This window comes from Vicugna pacos, chromosome 13 (assembly GCF_048564905.1).
Source record: "Vicugna pacos chromosome 13, VicPac4, whole genome shotgun sequence".
Classification (NCBI taxonomy): Eukaryota; Metazoa; Chordata; class Mammalia; order Artiodactyla; family Camelidae; genus Vicugna; species Vicugna pacos.
This window is the reverse complement of record NC_132999.1, coordinates 59,985,471-60,004,720: the sequence shown is the minus strand read 5'-3', so window position 1 is coordinate 60,004,720 and position 19,250 is coordinate 59,985,471. Positions and strand designations below refer to the sequence as shown.

Below are 19,250 nucleotides of genomic sequence, written 5' to 3'. Positions count from 1 at the left end.
CACAGACAGTGAAACAGAAAGGACTGTGAGGACAGTTAACCCTCCCAGAACCTCAAGATCCTACCTGAGGCAGCTGCTTAGAGATGCGTCGGAACACATGGTAGTAGAGGTCCCAGGCCTGGGTGAGGTCCTTGACGTTCCCTGACTTCATGTACTTCCTGCACCACTCCTGGGCCTCCATTAAATCTCGACCATACGCCTGGGGAGGGAATGCAGAGATGTGCAAGTTGTCACTTGTGTCGACGAAGCCCCACGGCTCAATCCCCAAGCAGACAGAACTCCTCAGGAGTGCGCCCTGGCTGGAAGGCACCAGGGCGGATGGCTTAGCAAGGGAAGCTCTCCAGCATCCCAACCTTGAAGCTCAAACCTCAGGATGGCTTCTTAGGGAAAGCAGGGTTGAAGGGAGACGAGAGGACCTGGTGAGGAATCTTGTGGTTTTCCAGTTATAATTTTAGGAGGGTTCTTGTAGCTTAATGACGATTAGATTTCTGGTGTTTTATATCCTCTGACCTCCGTCAGAATGTGTTTTATTCTAGTCAGTAGAAAGGCTGGAGGGGAAGGAGTCTGCTGAAGGCTTTGGGGTGCTGCCCTTTCAGGCCTTTCACCCCTTACCTGGTTGAAGGACGTCTCCTTCAGAGTCTGGGGCCCCCGCTCCATCATGGCGTGCAGGGGCTCCAGCACCTCGAACATGCCCTTCACGTTCCTCTCCCCGAAGTACAGCCGAGACGCTTCCTCCAGGCCTTCGTGCCACATCTCGTGCCAGAGGATGGCCACTCGGATCAGCTCCTCGCTCACCTGCATCAGAAGGGGGATGGAGGGAAGCCCCAGGATAAGCTAAACTCAGAAAGGCCCGTGTTGGAGAAGCAGGAGGTACTCTTTCTGGCAGCCAGAGGGAGCACACAGCCCCGCCGGGAGCAAGGAGAACACGCACTCTGGGCCTCTGCTCGGGGACTGGAGGCAAGGAGCCCCGCCCCGGCCCCGACTCACCATCATGGCCTGCTGCACCAAGGTGTTACTGTGCTCACACATGTTCTTCAGAATCTTATTGGCTGCGTTGTGACGGGCTGTGGTGGTGGACTTGGAAGCCACGGTCAGCGGGTAGATGAGGGCCTGAAGTAAGCACACAAGGACCACTTGCAAACATGAAAGGAGCGGGGCACTCACTTTGGGAGGATGCCAAGAGGAATGAGGAGTGTGACACTGACACTCATTTGAGTCTACCAGGCAGGGGCTACATGGCCCCGGGGAGGAATCCTTCTTTTTGAGAAGGCCCCTGGGTCCCTGGCCCACCAGCTGGGCAGATCCCCCTGGGGCAGGACAGGCTGCCGCTCCCAGGGGCCCTCGTGTCTCTAGAGCAGCTTTAGGAAGGGCTGACCACCAAACCAAAGGGCCAGCCGTGAGATGAGAAACTGCGCAGGGTCTCCACGTACCTGGGGGTGGTACCGACCAATGTCTGTGAGAAGCTGGTGGATGAGACGTCCCACCAAGGGCCTCGGCGTATCAATTCTTGCAATGAGCTGAGGTATAACCTGACATTCAGAAAAGACACAGTATGTAGCGTGAGACATGGAGACGACTCCAGTTATTCTTCTGAGCAACAAAATAGCTCTTGTTTTTTGTTTTTTGTGGGGAGGTAATTAGGCTTATTTATTTTTTTAAATTTAATTTTATTTTTAAAATATATTTTTATTGAAGTATAGTCAGTTTATAATGTGTCAGTTTCTGGTGTACAGCACAGTGCTTCAGTCCTATAAGAACATACACATATTTGTTTTCATATTCTTCTTCACCATAAGTTACGACAAGATACCGAGTATAGTTCCCTGTGCTGCACAGTATGAACTTCTTGTTTAGGCTAATTTACTTTTAGAGGAGGTCCTGGGGACTGAACCCAGGTTCCTGTGCACGCTAAGCATGCGCTCCACCACTTGAGCTACACCCACCCCCAACAAACAGCTCCTGTGACTTGTTTGGTAGATGCTGTTGGGCTTGGAAGCAGCTCATTCCCTTCAGTTCTCTGAAAGGAACTGAAGAAAATCTGGAGTCCTGACCTTGGGGCCACGGCACAGACGTGCTGCCTTGCTGCGCCCAGCAGGGCCTGACTCCAAGGGAGACAGAGGACGAGACCTGGCCCACCCTCACCTGTAACCAAGTGTCGATCTGGATCGCTTTCACCCCTTCCACTAAGGCTTCATTTACATCCGGCCAGTGACCGTAATCAAACCATAAGGTGAGGACTCTGGAAAAGAAAAACGAGGAAGTCACAGAAAATCCAATTCATCAGCTTTTGTCTATTTTTCATCTTTGAGACTCTTGAGAAGAGAGCAGGCAGGGTCTCAAATCAGTGGCTCTCCGATGTGTTTGATGGTGGGAGCACTTGGGAGCAGGCGGTGGTGAGGCTGGCAGTGCTCAACTAAACGCAGGAGGGTCATCCCAAGCGAGTGACTATTTCATTCCAGATCATCCCGGGGGTCACTGTGGTAGAGCTCATAAATCTAACAGATGAGCCCCTGGATAATCTGCGAGTGTGTAAAGAGTCGCTGACTGCACAGCGGCAACCTGGAAACCTGGCACTTAGCCGGTGGAGAGACCCAAACGCAGGAGGGCTGGTCACCCACGGCCGCTGGCCTGGCAGGCCTGTGCCTCTCAGAACTGCCTCTAAGAGCTGAAGGGATGTCAGTGATTCTGTGAGAAACAGCTGGGTTTCTGCTTCCTACACAATGAGCCACATGCAGAGAGTCCGCAGCCTTCTTCTCCCTCCTATGCTAGGACATGCTCACTGGAGTGGGGAGGGAAAGAGGACGCTGTGTGTGACTTCTGTGTCCTGCCATCCACACGGCCTGCCAGGGTTTCCCTTCCCTTCCCTGATACCTGAGCGTGTCCTGGAGGTTGTTGCCTCGTGACAAAGAGATGGAACGAAAGAAGCCCTGGACGGCAGGGACGGTGTACATCAAGAGGGTTTTGGACAAATCCTGTTGGAACACACATACATCACTGACACTCTTATCTCAGCTTTCTCATCTATAAAATGGGCATAACAGCACACTACATGGTGCCCACCTCAAAGAGTGGCTGTGAGGATTAAATCGGCTAACGCATGAACGGCCTTTAGATCAGTATCTGGCACACAGCAAGCACTCAGTAAATGGCAACGGTGCCACAACTGCTATTATCTTGGGCTACTGGTGACTTCCTGAACAGGGTGGCAGAGGAAGTGGGGTAGGGCCCTGAACACACTGACCTCTCAGCCTGTCAGCTGCCCCGGGCTCTGAACCAGCAGCCCCAGGGGAGGCGGAAGGGGAGAGAAAAAGACAGAGGACAGATTCTGCTGAGCTCCATGCTCAGAGTCGCCTCGCAGACGCGCGCGGCCGCCCCCGCACAGGTGCAGGGCTTAGCAGGATGAGCTCATTCACGTGGGAAGTGTGACAAGGACTCATTCTCTGGCCTGGGGGCTTCGTCAGTTCCCCAAATGCAAATGTATACACAAAAATGCGTCTGGAACAGGCTGGATGGCAGCTTGGCTAGGTTTTCAGTTCGTCTGGCACTTGGGAGCAGAGCCCACGAGCGCGCCACCCCTCAGAGCGCAAGCCCCGGGCCAGCCCCACAGTGGGAGGAAGGAAGGTACCTCGGTGACCTTCTTCTGCAGGGGAGATGGGGTGGGGCTGTTCTCAGTGCTCTCGGCCTCGCTCTCGCTGTTGCTGCCCTCCGTGCTGGTGGCCGTGGCGGTGGCGGTGGCTGCGGTGGTGGCGGCGGCGGCTGTGTTGGTGACATTGGCCCCGCTGGCGTGCCGCAGCTTCTTCTTCTCATCACGGGCCTGGTTTTGATGTTTGTAGTGCAGCACAGCTTCGAAGTTCATCACTGCCCACGCGTGCCAGGCCTGGGGGGCGGGGGCGAAAGGACAGACCACGGGGCTGTGACAACAGCAGGGGCAGGAGGCTTGGGCATCAAGGGCCTCCACGAGTGTGAGGCCAAAGCTGAGGGAGGGCACAGACCGCCCTTTCTTCTCCGTGGTCAGTAGAGCAAGTCTTCACTTCAACCCAACCCCTGTGAATGGGGCGCTTTCCTCCAGGGTGTCTCCTGTATCAGGACTGTGATGAGCGCGAAGGGGAGGGCACAGGAAGAGGAGCAAGAGATGGTCCCTGCCTCAGGGACCTCTTCATCCAGTAGGGGAGGCGTCACCCAAAAACTCATGCAGAATGCGACTGGGGTCACAAGAGACAGACAATGGGAACGCCAGGGACAAGGCTGGGAAAGCTTCACAGAGAGGAGGGACTTGGGGGAAGGTCTTAAGCAATCTTAGATGCACAAGGAGGGGACAAGAGAGGGCAGAGAAGGCAGCAGTGAGGACGTCCTGGCAGAGGAAGAACAGGGACAAAGACGCAGTGTGGGCCAGCACAGGATGGCTCACAGGACACACACGAGCAGCCGTGACTGAAGCTGAGGGAGTGTGAGGAGCAAGGTGGGGGCCCAGCAAAAAGGAAGGCTCAGATTATGGATGGCTGCCTATGAGGCCACAGAGGGCCCGCTTCATTTTGTAGGAAACAGAGTATTTAATATCTTCTTTTTCTGTGGGGAGTGGAGGTAATTAGGTTTTATTTATTTATTTAAAAAATTTTTTAATGGAGGTACTGGGGATTGAACCCAGGACTTCATGTGTGCCAGGTATATACTCTACCACTGAGCTATACCCTCCCCCCAGAAATAGAGCTTTTAAAGGTAGAGAAGAGGTTAAGGGGAGTGAGGGTGGAAGTCTGAACCAGGCCATGTGACAGTAGCAAAGGCACACACTGAAAACACAGGACCACGATGGAGGGTGAACCCTGGTCATCATCCATCCCTCATGCCTGGCCCGGGGACTGTCAGAGAGCCAGTGCTCAGTGGCTGTTTGCTAGAAGAGGCCTTTGGTACTAACTTGGATCCAGGAGGAACTACTCACTTCTCCGAGGTTTTGGGCCAAAGTGATGTGCTGGTGCAGCACTGCCCGGTGTGCAGGGCATGAGGAAGAGCTCGATTTGGGAGCTTGTAGGTTTGCAGTCATAGTAGGACATTAAGTAATCTACTCGTAGGTGGACTTCCTGGATAATCAGTAAATTCCTTTGCATCCTTTGCTAAAAACCTTTCTTTAACATAGAGGTGTCCATTTCCCCACATAAGCAGAGTGGATTGGTCATAATTGACCTCTCTTTGCTGAATAAGAATTCTATAATGATCCAGGTTCAGTTTCCCCATATCTTTGTTTATTTGACAAATACCTCTTGTACTCTGCGCCAGGCACTGAGCTGGGGGTCATGGTGAACAAGATAGAAAGGGTCCCTGCACGCGCACAGGACTACAGCACACCACTGATGCTGGAAGGCAGCATAAACCCCAAAGGGCCTACGACAGGACAAAACAGAGACTAAAATTCCCGGTGCTAATTTTTTTCTTGTGATTTCTTTCCAAAAAATTAAATGAGGAAAAATAATCCAGTTAGGACATAGTCTTAATTAGAAAGGTTCTAACTAATCAATGGTTCACTGGACAGATTTTTCCAGCCTCGGACGGAAGCTGTCCTAGAGAGAATAATTACTGCTTTCACAAAATGAGCATTTTTCAGATTGAAGCATGCTTAAGCCAGGATAAGAATTTTATTGTAGATGCTTCTGTGGTCTTCAGGTGCAAGTTTTGATCCGAGGGATTAATTCACAAAGCATTAGCAGGTTAAGGAGACACCAGAAAGAAATCGATGACTTCTGCTATACCAAGCAGCTACTACTAGGAGGCCCCTCAGAAAAGATATAAAAAACGAGAATATGTGCTCTCACCAAAGATGCATACTTCCGAGAATCACTCCTCTACCAGTCAATCACATCTTTTATACATTTTCTAGTTCTGTTTATCTTCTTGAAAAATTTCCTATGACATAATAGGATGTTACCCAGAGCTTTCCAATAAAAACAGAGAAAAGATCAGTTCTTAGACGAGGAGCAGGCAGGGATGGCAATCAGGAAGAAGCTGGGAAGGAACAGATGACCCAAGGGAAGATAAAGTTCCGGAGACTAACCATGTGTCCAGATGCTCTAGGAAAACAGGCAGCTAAGAGTCTATGGGACAACAGCATCCCCAGGGCCACGCACACACTCGTGGTGCAACAATCTTTCCCAAGTAAAAGAACCTATCAGCCTTTCCGAATCGATCAGACTTATAGAGGGCCTGTGACAGACTGGCTCTCGGCACTCAAAGAAGCAAAGTCATGCTATCAGACTAGCGCCACCCAGGCTTCGCTGTCGCCCAGCCCACGTCCGCCTGGGGCTCACCTTGTACCAGCTGCGGTCGTGCTCCGTGGCGGCGCTGTAGTACTGCAGGACCTTGGGGATCGTGCTCTCATTGATGCCCTGCAGGTTCAGCTGCCACTCCCCCAGTTTCAGGAAACATCTGCAAACAGAGAAACGAGCCCTCCAGTTGCTCCCTCCTCAAAAGAGCCCTCCCAAGGAGAGCAACGAATTATGTGACGGGGCACAAAAGCCCTCTTGACATTTACTCTCGGGAAGCAACAAGATGGAACCATCAGAATTCTCAGCCACACGGAGGAGAAAAGGCATGGGGATAAGGTGTGAGCTCCTCCTCTCGCCCCATCTTTCAGGGCTTCCACAAACCAGGTACCTGGAGCGGAGAGGTCTGCATGGAACTAGCTCCCCAGATTCACTTTGGTGGGTGGCAGCTGCTGAGAGCAATTTTTCTTATTGATTGTTACACGGCTTTTCCCTTTCTTTCCCGTTAACAGCTGACGTGTACTGACTGCTACTCTGTTCCAGGTACTGCACCAACCCTCACACCATCTTACACCACCCCAGGGAAAAGGGACTCTCAGCATCCCCTTTTTACATAATGGGGAAACCGAGGCACAGAGAGGTGAAGTAACCTATCTAAACTCACACATCAAGTTAGCAGCCTATCTGGCATTCGAAAACAAGGAGCCTAACTCCGAAGCCAGACACCAGGAGACCGGTGCATGGGTGCTCTTGGCTTGCTGGATCCTGAGAAAACAAGTGGCAGAGACTCTGGCTGCCTGGAACCCCGACTGGGAAAGGTGAGAGACGTAAGCAGTCAGCTGCCCAGGGAGCCGGGGACACTGCCCTTGCGGCAGAGGCGCTGACGTGGCGGGGATGGAGCGGGGACCTCACCGGGCCATGAGCTTGTGCAGCTCCTGCTTGTGCTGCTGGTCCTCGGCAGCGATGGCGTGCTGGGCTTGCTGCTGCATGGTCTGAACAAAGTGCTGCATGTGCTGGAAGGCATCGATCTGCAGCGGGACAGAGGCACAGGGAGGGAGGCCCTTGGCCCTCGGCCCAACCTCAGGGGGAAGGGACTACTGTTCACAGGCCCACGAGCCAACTCCTCTCCCAACAGAACGCCCTAGAACACAGAGTGAGGACAGAGGACCAGGGCATGAAGCTGAGAGATGGTTGGGCTTTCCAAGAAAATTCGTATCTTCTCAATTCCAGTCTTAGCTTTCCTTGGCCAATTGTTATTAACTAGTTTAATAAATCTTAGGAAAGCTACTTGCCTGACCACCCCAAATAACAACTTGTATGACGTAATCTGAAACAACTGCTTACTTCATTATCAATGTATTGCCCTGGGGGAAATTAAGTTTATGGGGAATTGTTTCAGGCTAGTAAAACTTTAGTATTTGTTCAAAACACTATGGTACCTTGGATACCCTAGCGTAGCAAAAATTACAGCTAGAAAATCTGACAGAACCCTCAGTACCCAAGTAAGAACACAGAGATGGGATGAGGCTCCTCATACAACCAAGTGGAATGTGGGGAGCCAAGCAAATATTCAGTTGGACAGAATAGCTTAGGGGCAAAATCTTCAGTGTTCTCAAGCAGTTATATCTCTACACTGTGTGATTTTTATATAAAGTAAGTAGAAGGCATTTGGGTTAGTAACAGGCGGTGGAACCAGGGAAGGGCAGAGACAGTCAGAGTCCAGGAGTGAGTTACAAGCCATGCGTATGAGCCCGCTGTGTCCACACACACAATCATGGTGATAAATGGGGTTCACACTCTTTCACATGGACATCAAAAGCTCAAATGGAAAAGATGGTGAAATCTAAATCCGTCACAATAGGGAGGGGAAGCAGTGACAGAACATGAAAAAGAGAATGTGTTCTTTGCTGCAGAAAAGGAGGAAAAAAATTAACATTTCAAATAAATAAGGCCAGAGTGATCTTCTCACAGTAAATCACCTAAGTCTCTTTTTCTCCTTTCTTTTTTTTATACTTTTTTTTTTGGTGGGGGGGGGAGGTACTTAGGTTTATTTGTTTATTTATATTTAGAGGAGGTACTGGGGATTGAACCCACCTAAGTCTTTTTTTTTTTTTTTTTAAACAGAAACATGTCAGGACATGATGATGGCCTGAAGGAAAATGAAACTCCCTGGCTTAGGGGCCAGGATCAACCTCAGATGTTTTTGCTATATAAGGAGTTAACTAGTTAAGTGGCACCTAGAGGGCTTAACCCAGAGGCAGAATGACGTGACAGTTTCCCAGGCGGCTGATCCGTTCCGAGGACAGGGTAGACACACAGACATTCGAACAGCTGACAAGACACCCATCTCCCTCAAATATCTGCCCTCAGAGTCCCATGACTCACCATGGCTTTGAAGGAGGAGCTACATTAGCATCCCACACCTGGGAAAGGGTGACTGTCCCTTTAGCTTTTCTTCCATGGAAACTACACTGACCAGACTTAAATTTGATCAAGAGAAAACAGAACAGGGAGGGAGTCTTAAAATGATCAATCATGAAAACGGTGGATGATAACTCGGTGTGGTTGGTGTGTACATCAAGCAGGTAAGAAGTGAAGTAGAAATTCTGATGTCAGGGGCTTCTCAGAGCCCATAAGCTACGTGTCACTGGAAGTCCAGACACAAAGTTTAAACTCTCTTTGGAAGACTCAACAAGAACAAAAAATAAATTGCCAAAACTGGGGAGGCTGGGTATTAGTCTGGATTTGAAGCCCAGTATTAGGTTTACTGAGCTTATCCAGCAAGGAACACTCTGGTATCTTTCCACTCTGTGCCATGGAGGCAACTTATTTCTAAGGAATTAGAAATGCTCTATCAAAAACTCCTTTTCTGCATGCCCAGGAAGCGTGGAGGGGGAAAATGATTCTTTCTCTCTTACAGATGGCGGACCAGCTGCTTGGAGGAAGGGGCTTCTCTCAGGCCCAGGGTGTAAGCTGGGGAGAGTATTCTGGGTTCTTGACCGCCTGGGTGGTTAGTGGACCAGAACGATGTTCGCAGCTGAGTGAAATTTCGCAGAAGGAACCAGCCTGTCTCTAGATTCTCTGAATTGTCTCTTGTTAGGAAAACATTGTGCACGCACCTACTACCTGATGCCTCCTGGCAGGACAGGGGCTGCTTTCCCCCACTCTCACCTGCCTTAGGCAAGGCAGAGAGTGCACTGTTTACGGAGGAGGAAAGTAAAGCTCAGAGAGGTAAAGTGACGTGTTCAATAGCACAGCTATTATTAAGCAGTCAGTTTTCTTGGTGTAGCTCCTGGACTCTTATGAAGATGTGGCATCTCTAGCTCTGGGCTTGAAGTTCAAGCATCTAATTTTAAACAGGTTTCTAAATTTTTGATGCATGTGGTTTTACGGTCTCCCTCCAGAACTTGGGCTCCTGAGAAAAGGCCATAATCCCTGGAGAAGCTGGGCTGTGGTCCTGTGTTGAAAGAAGCCACTCCTTGGTTCAGATATTAGCCAAAACACTCCTTCTGCCTGCCTTCGGCAAGACATTCAAAGACTTGGAGGCTATACGTAGGAAGGAAACCAGACTATATTCAGCTCCAGCACCTTCTGTTTTTCTCATTTGCCTGGAGGAAGGTCAGGCTTTGAATCAGAAAAGAGCTCTGGCTTGGGAGGCTCACAGAGACTCAACAAAACAAAACAACAACAACAGAAAACAAAACCCCAACTGCACATTTGGAGGACACCCGAGTCACTACCTTTGAAGCACATCCCAGTCACAGACCCAATGCCTGGGTGCAGGGCTGCGCTTCCACTCTGGGTGGCATTCACAGTCACAGAGGCCACCACCCACAAAAGAAGTCAACTTCCAGACATAGTCCAAGGGTCTCCCAAGCTTGCCTTCAGCAGAGACACGACTGCTATGTGATCACATCTCACAGCCGGGGCTCCAGTGACTGCTGGGTGTTCCCTTCTCATCTCAGGGACAGTGTGGGGACAACAACAGGGAGAGGAGAGCTGGGACTGCCTCCTCTGTGTGGTAAGAGGATGATGGGGGAGCCAAAGCAGGTGCTGACTTTGCCTCCAGTTCCTACTTTTTGTTACTCATCACCATCATCCAGGGAGATTGTTTAAAAAAATAAAAACAAAACCCCCCACCAGAAGGCACAACTATTTCCCAAGGACCTGTCCGTAAATAGTCAGAGGAATTCTAAATTGGCTTCAAAATGCCTTTCCCTAGTGGTTTCAGCATTACACTCTGGGTGTTGCTGCTTCTGAATCCCGATTTGATGATAGGGAAGGAGACGAGAAGTCTGAAAAACCAAACTGATATTATGAAAGTTCTAGTCTGTGTTTTCACAAACAGGCTGCTTTTCTGGGTCCTTCCCTTAGGAAAATCCCCAGGCAATTGTGCTCCATCTATGTTTCAGCATATTCTAGCTCTAATAAATACCACTGCGATTACACTCCCTGGTTTGATCAATGGTATACATGCATCACCTCGAGTATGATTCGCTTTTTGAAATCAAGCCAAATAGCCTCCTAACAGGAGCAAACTCCCTGACGTGGTGGTCTGGACGCTGTTTCCTTTGGGGCCTTGAGGAGGTGGCGAGAAGCCGAGCGGGCGAGCGTTCTGGAGAAACGTGGCCCACTGTTGGGTGCAGGTACAGACCTTGCGAGCGCTCTTCCACATATTTTTCATGTAGGCGTAGGTCACCTGAGGGTGAACTGTTGGCAAAGGATGGTCAAGTTGCCGAGACGGGTCAACTCCCAGGAGCAGCACCAAGGTTTTGTGAGCAAGAGCCTTAAAAACAAGAGGTCGGTTATAAACAGAACTGGGCCAGGAGCACCGTTCCCTCCTCGGCCCCTACCCACCCACGTGGGGGGATACGCACCAGTCTGCCACTCTTGCCACACAGGCTTGCGTACTTGAGCCAGGTCCTCATGTCCTCGTGCGGGCTGACCACAAGCGACCGCACCATAAGGATTTTCTGCCAGTCCTCCACAATACGCTGGCAGCCCTGGAACATTTAGAAGCGAGGATTAGATCTGTCCTCTGCTGTATTTTAACCCCTCACAAGCAACGATGAAACCCACCCTGAAACAAAAAAGAGATTCATTTTATAATCTCATCTTTCTCAAGTGAAGGGTCCTGTGAGTGAAACACCTCTTAGGAACTTCTCAAAATTCATGAAGCAGTACAGTATGGACTCTGGAGCCTGAATCCTGGCCCTGCCACCTACTACCTCTGTGACTTTGGACAATTCACTTAACCTCTCTGTGACTGATCTGTAAGATGAGATAAAAATACTACCAACTTCACAGGGCTGTGGTGAGGCTTAAATGAATTAAATTATTTAAATTTCTTTTCTGGATTGTAAATAATGCATTTTTATTTAAAATTTTTTGCTTCAGTCTCTCTGGTTGAAGATGACTTTCAGTGACAAAGAAATTAAATTTAGAATCTATTATTCAAAATTTAAAAAACTAATTAAGTGTAAAAAAAGCTTAAATAATTAAATATTCAAATGATGTTGTTTGTAAGTTGGCGTTTATAATTCCTGAAGTTACTAGAGCCTAAACCTGCACTAAGATCCTGGCCTTGCTCAGATTCTTTCTTCTTCATTTTTATTTGTCTCAGATCAAAAACTGCATGTGGAAGGGGAAGGGTCTCATTCACTTGCACATATAAATTCTTCTAAATTTTAAAAAATAATGTGAATTAATCATTATTGAATCATTTTATATCAAAGGACTGCTGAGAGTAGAGCAGGCCCCTTCTCGCCCACCTTCCTGGTAAGAAGTCAGACCCAGAGACAAACCACCAAGGAAGGGAGATGGGTTTCTGAGATCTTTGATCAGTGAGTTCCATGAAGCCAAACGAGCTACCCTGCGTGGAAATGAGTTTAAAAAGTCTAGCAATAGTGGTCACAGGTTTTTCAATGTGCCAGGACACGATCTGAGCCAGAATAAAGAACCCAAGGCAAGAAAAGACCCAGTACAAGTAAGCCTGACCCCTCAAACTGCCCCATGGGAGACACTGGCTGGAGATTTCACTTTAATTGATTGTAAAATGGCTGTCTTCAGCCTAGGCGGCTGACCGAGTGTTCTGACAGCAAGCCATCCACAAGAGCCGAAATTCTACCATGAACTTAAAGCTTTATTTTTAAGCCTTGGACTCTATTTCCCCATCCCATTAAATGTCACAACAGTGATTTGGAAAGTTAGAAAAACAGAACAAAACACATTGGGTGACTGTTTTGGTGACTTCTCATCATCTGCTAGTTTCACCCAGATGCTAACATCACTTGGCCCACTGTAAACCAAGAAGCATCTTTGTCTTAAGGTGGGAAAGTCATGAAGGCTTAAGATGATGATGATATCTTGGACACAGTAAAGTCGAACATGGGTCTCTCCTCTCCAAGACTCATTTAATCCATTTCCTCCTACCCCTTCTAAGTCTCTATTTGGATAAAGTCCCATCTATTAGAATGGCAGATCTCTGATTTGGAAACTGTTCACCCTATTATAGGCACTTAAAAAAAACCAGGGTGTGTACAAGGCAAGTGGGAAATGCTGGGTTTATGGAATTCTTTGCTGGTGTCCAAACAGACAATTTTCCATCAAAACATTCACTGGGCACTTCATAATTGCTAATAAAACATGTGAAAGAACTGCATGTGCTCATTTCAGAGCATAAACGACTGTGTTCATAGACGATCCTGTGCCCTCCGCTTTCCTTTCCAGTGGAATGTGCCCGGAACTTCGTAGACAGGAATGCAACTTGGAGTCAAAAGGCTTTGCCACAGCCTACCGAAAAGCTGGAAGCATAAACCTTGATTCTGGGGACAGAATCTGGAATTAAGTATGGTTCGGGGCAAGAGGAAACAGCTTAAAACTGACGAGGCTGATTATGACAAGCAGGGGACCAGTAGCTTCTGGAGCAGCAACGGCTTTGCCGACGAGCTTCCCCTCCTGCCTACTCAGGGAAAGAACTGTCCTTTCCAAGAACACGTAAGACTCTGGACTCGTGGATCTGGAATCGACAGCTCTTCGGGATAAAATGAGCAGAATGTATGATGAAAATACTGATGGAGGACTTGAAAAAGGTCCTCGATGAGGGGCAACTTCAGTAGAAAGAAGTCTGCGTAGAGGCTACAGAATGACTATGACCGGCGGAGCTGTGAACGGCAGGAGTGAGTACACCCCACCTAAGGAGACGGCTGCAGGAGGCCGGCGGGGGGATTCAGAGCAGCGGCTCTCAGCAGCGGCCACATCCTGGAATTGTCTGGGAAGGCTGAAAACATATTGATTCTGGGTCTCTCCCCAGAAATTTTGTTTATCTGGTCTGGGAAGTGGCCTGGGGATCCAGATTTTCAAAAGCTCTCCAGGTCATTCTGTTATGTCGCTAAAGCTGAGAACCACTGATTCTAAGATTCTCAACTACCTGGCTGTAAGTGTCACTTATTAAAGACATTTTCTTTTATTCCAAGAAGGGTAAAAGGAGGCTAGAAAACTGGTCAGTCTCTCAGAGCTAAAGGCTTGGGTGAAAAGCCTTTGGGTGTTTTGCTTTGAATGCAAACCGAGCCTCTGTGAGGAGGCAGGAAGCGCATGTTGAGCGGGGGAGGGGGCCGGGCGGGTGGGCTGATGGGCTCTCTACCAGGCTCACCTGTAGTCTCTCCCACCAGATCTGGCGGATGATCTCTCGTCGCTCGGGGACAAGTTTGTACTGGATAACCTCTTCCAGCTCAGACAGCATATGGCAAGAAACCATGGCCTGACGGAGGCAAACCACATTCCAACTTAATACAGCCCGAATGATCCAAAAGCCAGGCTTCATTTCAATCATTCCTTCTGGTCCCACAGGCACGCTCTCAGCAGCCTGCGTGTCCTCATGAGCCCACCCCAAAAAACGGACTGAAATAAGCCTCAAACCCGACATCCTGCACATGTTCCACACGCACCCCGTACGCCCGACTGTAGCTCTCTCCAGCCATCGCAGTTAACTCAGCGTCCAGCAGGTCCCGGGCTTTGTCGATGCACTAGAAAGAAACAGACAATCCCTGGCACTGAGCTGTGGACTCGGGCTGCTACTTTCAGGCTTCCCAACTAGCTGCATATCTCACTTACATCCCTGTGAAGAGGAGAGTTCATCAAAGAAGAGACCTTTCACCAGATTTGAAAGGCTACAGAAGAGCACTTACCCAATTTCTCAGAAAAGACAGAAATGTATGGCAGCCAAAAGCTTAACATCTTAAATCTTGGGTAACAAAGGAAGGGAAATGTGTGCTTAGAATCACTGTGTTCTCGCATCTCAAGAGGACAACCTAAGGATCTACCTTCCTTCGGCCTTTCCTTGCTGGGCATGTTGGTGCAGACAGGCTGTGCAAACACTCGAATGGCCCTGCTGGCTGTCTCTGGCTTTTGAGCACCCTGTCCTCATGAGGGAGTGAGTGCCTCTGAAATTGGCAGAGGGACACCCAATCCTCTTCAGGTAAATGGGAGTTTCTGTGCCTGTGACATGAATGGCCCAGCTCTCAGTCCTTATCATGCAAAGCAGAGCCCAGGGGAGGTCACAGGACTGCAGTCTGAGTCTTCTGTTTCATCCATTAAAAACTCTGAATGTGGAGCTTTTTCCTTTTTGAATGCTTAAGGTTAATTACTACGTCCCTGTTCAGTAGCGATCAGGTCATTTCCCAAGCACCTCTTCCAAGACAGTCTGGTGCCTGACAGGGTGGATGTGATTACCTCATTATTTCATTGTGCAAGTCAGCACAGGATTTCCAAATCAAGTGCCAGCTTTCCTAGAAGGTAATCAGTGTGTGACACGCCTGCGCAGCCGGAACCTTATGACCGATTTCTGCGGCAGAGGGGGGCCTGCTGCTCTCTGAATTCTCTTTTGGTGAAACAGTTTCTCTCTACTACAGGGAATGCTAAGTAAAACAGGAAGGCAAAAAAGGATGCAGTGATGACCCAAGGAGCCAACTCCAAAAACAATCTAAGTGGTAACTTCCAGAACACGTGTCCTTCTCAGAGCAGAAAGTGGCCCTGGCTGATGTGTTGGGAGTCCTCCTCTTACGGAGTCTTATGCTCCAAAGCCGTTCTAATGAGCTCACAGAGCCAAACACGAGGGCTGAAGCATAGCAGCCTATCACCCAGGCACCCCGCACCAAGGGGTGGACAGGGCTCACATGATTACCTTTTCTTTGCTGGTCTGGGTACAGGAAGGTTTGTACCTGTTGTGCCAAGGAGAAGAGGTCCTGATGCAGCGCCAGCACGGCTCTATAAAATGCCCCATCGTGGGTGTCCCGAGGGATCATACAGGTGTACTCTTCCATGCTGTCCCACTGACCTACACACACACGGACAGACAGGCAGAAAGAAAAGCCTCAGGGTGGTCAGCATGCTGGGCTAAAGGCAGCATCTCAAACAGGCCTTGTCATTGGTACTTGCACTCAGCTTGGGTTCAAATGACACAAACTTAAGCCTGATGGATCACAATCCTGCAGGGACCCTCTATACTCGGTGAGGTTGAGTAAGCCAATTTAACAAAGCCACATCTGTCTTCCCAACACTGGGCCCCACTGACGCCCCAGGGAGGTCCACGAAAGACGGAAGAAGCTGCAGGAGTACAAGCCTACACGTCAGGAGGGTTAATGCAGCACCTCATGAACCTGGAGAACTCGTTCAGGTGAGATGGAAGAGCTCTCTTCCCTACCAGCGGAGCATCTCCCAGTTCAGTGCTTTCTTGGAAGTTACATTCTGTCTAAACAACTGATAATGGCCATTATCCAGACAGGGGACAGGATTAGACAGTTTGTTCATCTCACTCTTGGCAATACCTTTGCCTCAGGAGGCAGGAGATAAATATTTTAAGAGGCTCTGTTATAACAGAAGGATGGGCTAGGTCAAGGTACAGCTGGCTCGCATCATGGCAGACTGGGCAACGGCAGCATTCAGGCAGAGATACTCACTCCCCCTAGTGGGCTAAGCATGTATAAAATGCCAGGATTTCCAAGGCCATCGGCAGAAAAGATACCAGCTTCATTAGCTGCAAACTGCAGGGTTTCTTCCTGCCTTTCACTCCAGACCACTGGTTCATCCATTTTCTATGCCTCTGGGCAAAAGCAAATAAAGGAGACTCCTCAGGAAGCAATTTGTTTTTGAAAAACGTTCTGGATCCAGCTCAGAGCTCTTGAAAGGAAAGAGTATAAGCTCTGTGACTCGAGAAGGTCCGATGGGACGTGGAAGGTTATGTAACCTTCCTGAGGGCTCCACAGGTGCAGCTTTCACCTGGGACATCCAAGGGACCCTTTCCCCTCTTACTGAGAACATCTCTGGAACAAACAACGGTAATCCTCTCTGCTGGGGCCTGATGTCAGAAATCTAAACTTGTCTGTGGAGTAAAAGGAAATCTCTGGGTTTTTTTGATTGAAGGAAACAATATATATTGTTTTTCAGATTCTTTTCCATTATAGGTTATTACAAGATATTGAATATAGTTCCCTGTGCTATACAGCAGGACCCTGTTGTTTATGTTTCATATATAGTAGTGTGTATCTGTTAATCCCAAACTCCTAGTTTATCCCTCCCCCTCAACCTTTTCCCCCTTTTGGTAACCACAGTTTGTTCTCTATGTCTGTGAGTCTATTTCTGCTTTGTTAAATAAGTTCATTTGTATCATTTTTTAGATATCACATATAAGTGTTATTATATGATATTCGTCTTTCTGTTTTCTCTGTTTCTCTGTCTGACTTACTTCACTTAGTATGATAATCTCTAGGTCTATCCATGCTGCTGTCAATGGCATTATTTCATTCTTTTTTATGGCTGAGTATTATTCCATTACATATATATAAAATGGATGGAGATATATATATATAATGGATATATATATCCCCCACATCTTCTTTATCCAGCCATCTGTTTATGGACATTTAGGTTGTTTCCATGTCTTGGCTATTGTACAAAGTTGCTATGAACATTGAGGTACATGTATCTTTTCGAGTTAGAGTTTTCTCTGGATATACAATCAGGAGTGGGATTGCTGGATCATTTTTAGTTTTTTAAGAAACCTCCATACTGTCCTCCACTATGACTGCACCAAACTACATTCCTACCAACAGTGTAGGAGGGTTCCCTTTTTCTCCACACCCTCTCTAGCATTTATTATTTGTAGACTTTTTAATGATGGCCATTCTGGCTGGTGTGAGGTGATTCCTCACCATTGTTTTGATTTGCATTCCTCTAACAATTAACAATACTGAGCATCTTTTCATGTGCTTATTGGCCATCTGTAGGAAATCTCAGATTTAAAACACTCAGGGAGTGAGAGGAAGGTGGGTGAGTGTTGGGCAGCAAGGAGAACAGAGAAAACTGTCAGGATGTTGCTGGAGAAGGTGGAGGGCATATGGGGGTTCATTATACTATTCTCTTCACTTTTATATTTGTTGGGAAAATTCTATAATAAAAGTTAAGACATACAAGGAGATAGATAGCTGTCTTCTCTTTTTACTCCAGCTTGGGATAAGGACATGTTGGTGGAGCTCCTGCAATCATAACGAATTGTGAGGTGGAGGCCCCATGCAAAAGCAGAAATACAGAAAAAGGCTAATGGTGATGGGGGCAGAATACAGATAAACTTGACTAAACACCTCAGTTCTCATGCGTGCTCATTGTTTTCCTTGGCTACCCTGTGAAGAGCCATTTTCAGCTATGTCTAACAAGTTAAGTCAAAACCACAAGGCAGAATGGACAGATAGAAGAGGGGAAGTGGGTACCAACTGTCTTATACTTCTACAGACCTGACATCTCTACCTGCAGCCACAGTGCCTTACTCTTCAGATGTGAGCTGCCAGCCTCACTGTCTTCACCTGGGCTGAGGTGCCTGGGAGGGAGACCTTACCTAAACCCCATGCAGCTGCAGCAGCCATCCGGGCCATCTTGGCTTGGGTCTCATCATTAACCAGGGTCCACTTTTCACAGCACTGCTGGTGGAGCTGCCCCCTGACAGAAGAGAATTACACAGTCGGGTTAACTGAAATCGTCTCCATGACCTGCCCACTTTTCTCTCTGGCCCCTTGGGTTAGCTGGGGGCTGCCCAGGACCTGGATGACAGGGGCCTGACTCGAACTGGGAGCCTTTAAAGAAAAAACACTTTCGATTGAGTGACATAATTGAGAAGTGACTGGTGATTTGCTGTTTCTTGGCCTGGCGGCTCATAATTTGTCTGAGAATTAGTTTATCAAAGGTAGGGAGCATGTCTAATTCTCTGTGATGTGAAATGTCCTGAACATCTGGCCCCCTTTATAAATATTAAATAACTTCTCTCCTGTGCCAATGAACTCTGGGCTCTTTCCCTTTGGCAGGCCTACAGAGAAAGCAATAGGAAGAGACACATCTGGACATTTATTTTGGGCTTGAAGCTATAGAGAGAGCTGGCTCTTCAAAGTATTATACAAATGGTGGCAGTCTGAAATGAAACTCAAATGAAATCAATCTGAGCAGAAGGAAGAAGGCTCTACGATGGTCACATCCAGCAGAAATCCAGATGCTGCTTCCTCTCAGAATTTTGCACAACTACCATGAGTGTGGGTAGGACTATGAGACATTGAGATATGAGTGGTGCTCAACAGACTCCAATGCACAAAGAGAGCGGAAGGCCTCAAGAAGAGATGTCCTGGTGACTGTTAAAACTGCTGCCCTCTCATGTGGCATTTCTGAATGAAAGGAAACAAAACTGTGCTACTGTGCAAATATGAGCCTCTGCTGCTGTGTGGGCTTCAAGACTCAGCTAGGAGACTCTTTAATCTTTCCTGCTTCTTGAAAGAGATGTGGCAGGCTGTTTTAACCCAGTATTGGGAGAGGAGTCGAGAGAAAAGGTTCAAGTTCCAGGTGGCCCAGGCAGTTCAGAAGCCTCGTGGGACATGAGTTGCACCGCACTATCAGGTGACATGGTGGGACGGGGAAGGGGAGATGAAGATGCTAAAGTCAGTCCGTGCTGAAGGGATCTGGGCT

The 19,250-nt window shown here is 48.4% G+C and overlaps 1 protein-coding gene across 2 annotated transcripts in view; it reads right to left on the bottom strand.

The window, feature by feature from the left end:
* MTOR (mechanistic target of rapamycin kinase) overlaps nucleotides 1–19,250 on the bottom strand; it is a 116,198-nt gene that overhangs the window by 14,183 nt on the left and 82,765 nt on the right. For both annotated transcript variants that reach the window (XM_006196647.4, XM_072975402.1), the window contains exons 31-45: nucleotides 18,139–18,239; nucleotides 15,470–15,585; nucleotides 14,198–14,275; nucleotides 13,903–14,010; nucleotides 11,129–11,254; nucleotides 10,906–11,037; nucleotides 7,164–7,279; nucleotides 6,297–6,414; nucleotides 3,626–3,877; nucleotides 2,872–2,972; nucleotides 2,143–2,239; nucleotides 1,431–1,529; nucleotides 988–1,110; nucleotides 613–795; nucleotides 65–199 (exon numbers count right to left, since the gene is read on the bottom strand). In XM_006196647.4, coding sequence (XP_006196709.2) covers nucleotides 65–199; nucleotides 613–795; nucleotides 988–1,110; nucleotides 1,431–1,529; nucleotides 2,143–2,239; nucleotides 2,872–2,972; nucleotides 3,626–3,877; nucleotides 6,297–6,414; nucleotides 7,164–7,279; nucleotides 10,906–11,037; nucleotides 11,129–11,254; nucleotides 13,903–14,010; nucleotides 14,198–14,275; nucleotides 15,470–15,585; nucleotides 18,139–18,239 — 1,885 coding nt within the window. The remainder of the gene's footprint in view (nucleotides 1–64; nucleotides 200–612; nucleotides 796–987; nucleotides 1,111–1,430; nucleotides 1,530–2,142; nucleotides 2,240–2,871; nucleotides 2,973–3,625; nucleotides 3,878–6,296; nucleotides 6,415–7,163; nucleotides 7,280–10,905; nucleotides 11,038–11,128; nucleotides 11,255–13,902; nucleotides 14,011–14,197; nucleotides 14,276–15,469; nucleotides 15,586–18,138; nucleotides 18,240–19,250) is intronic.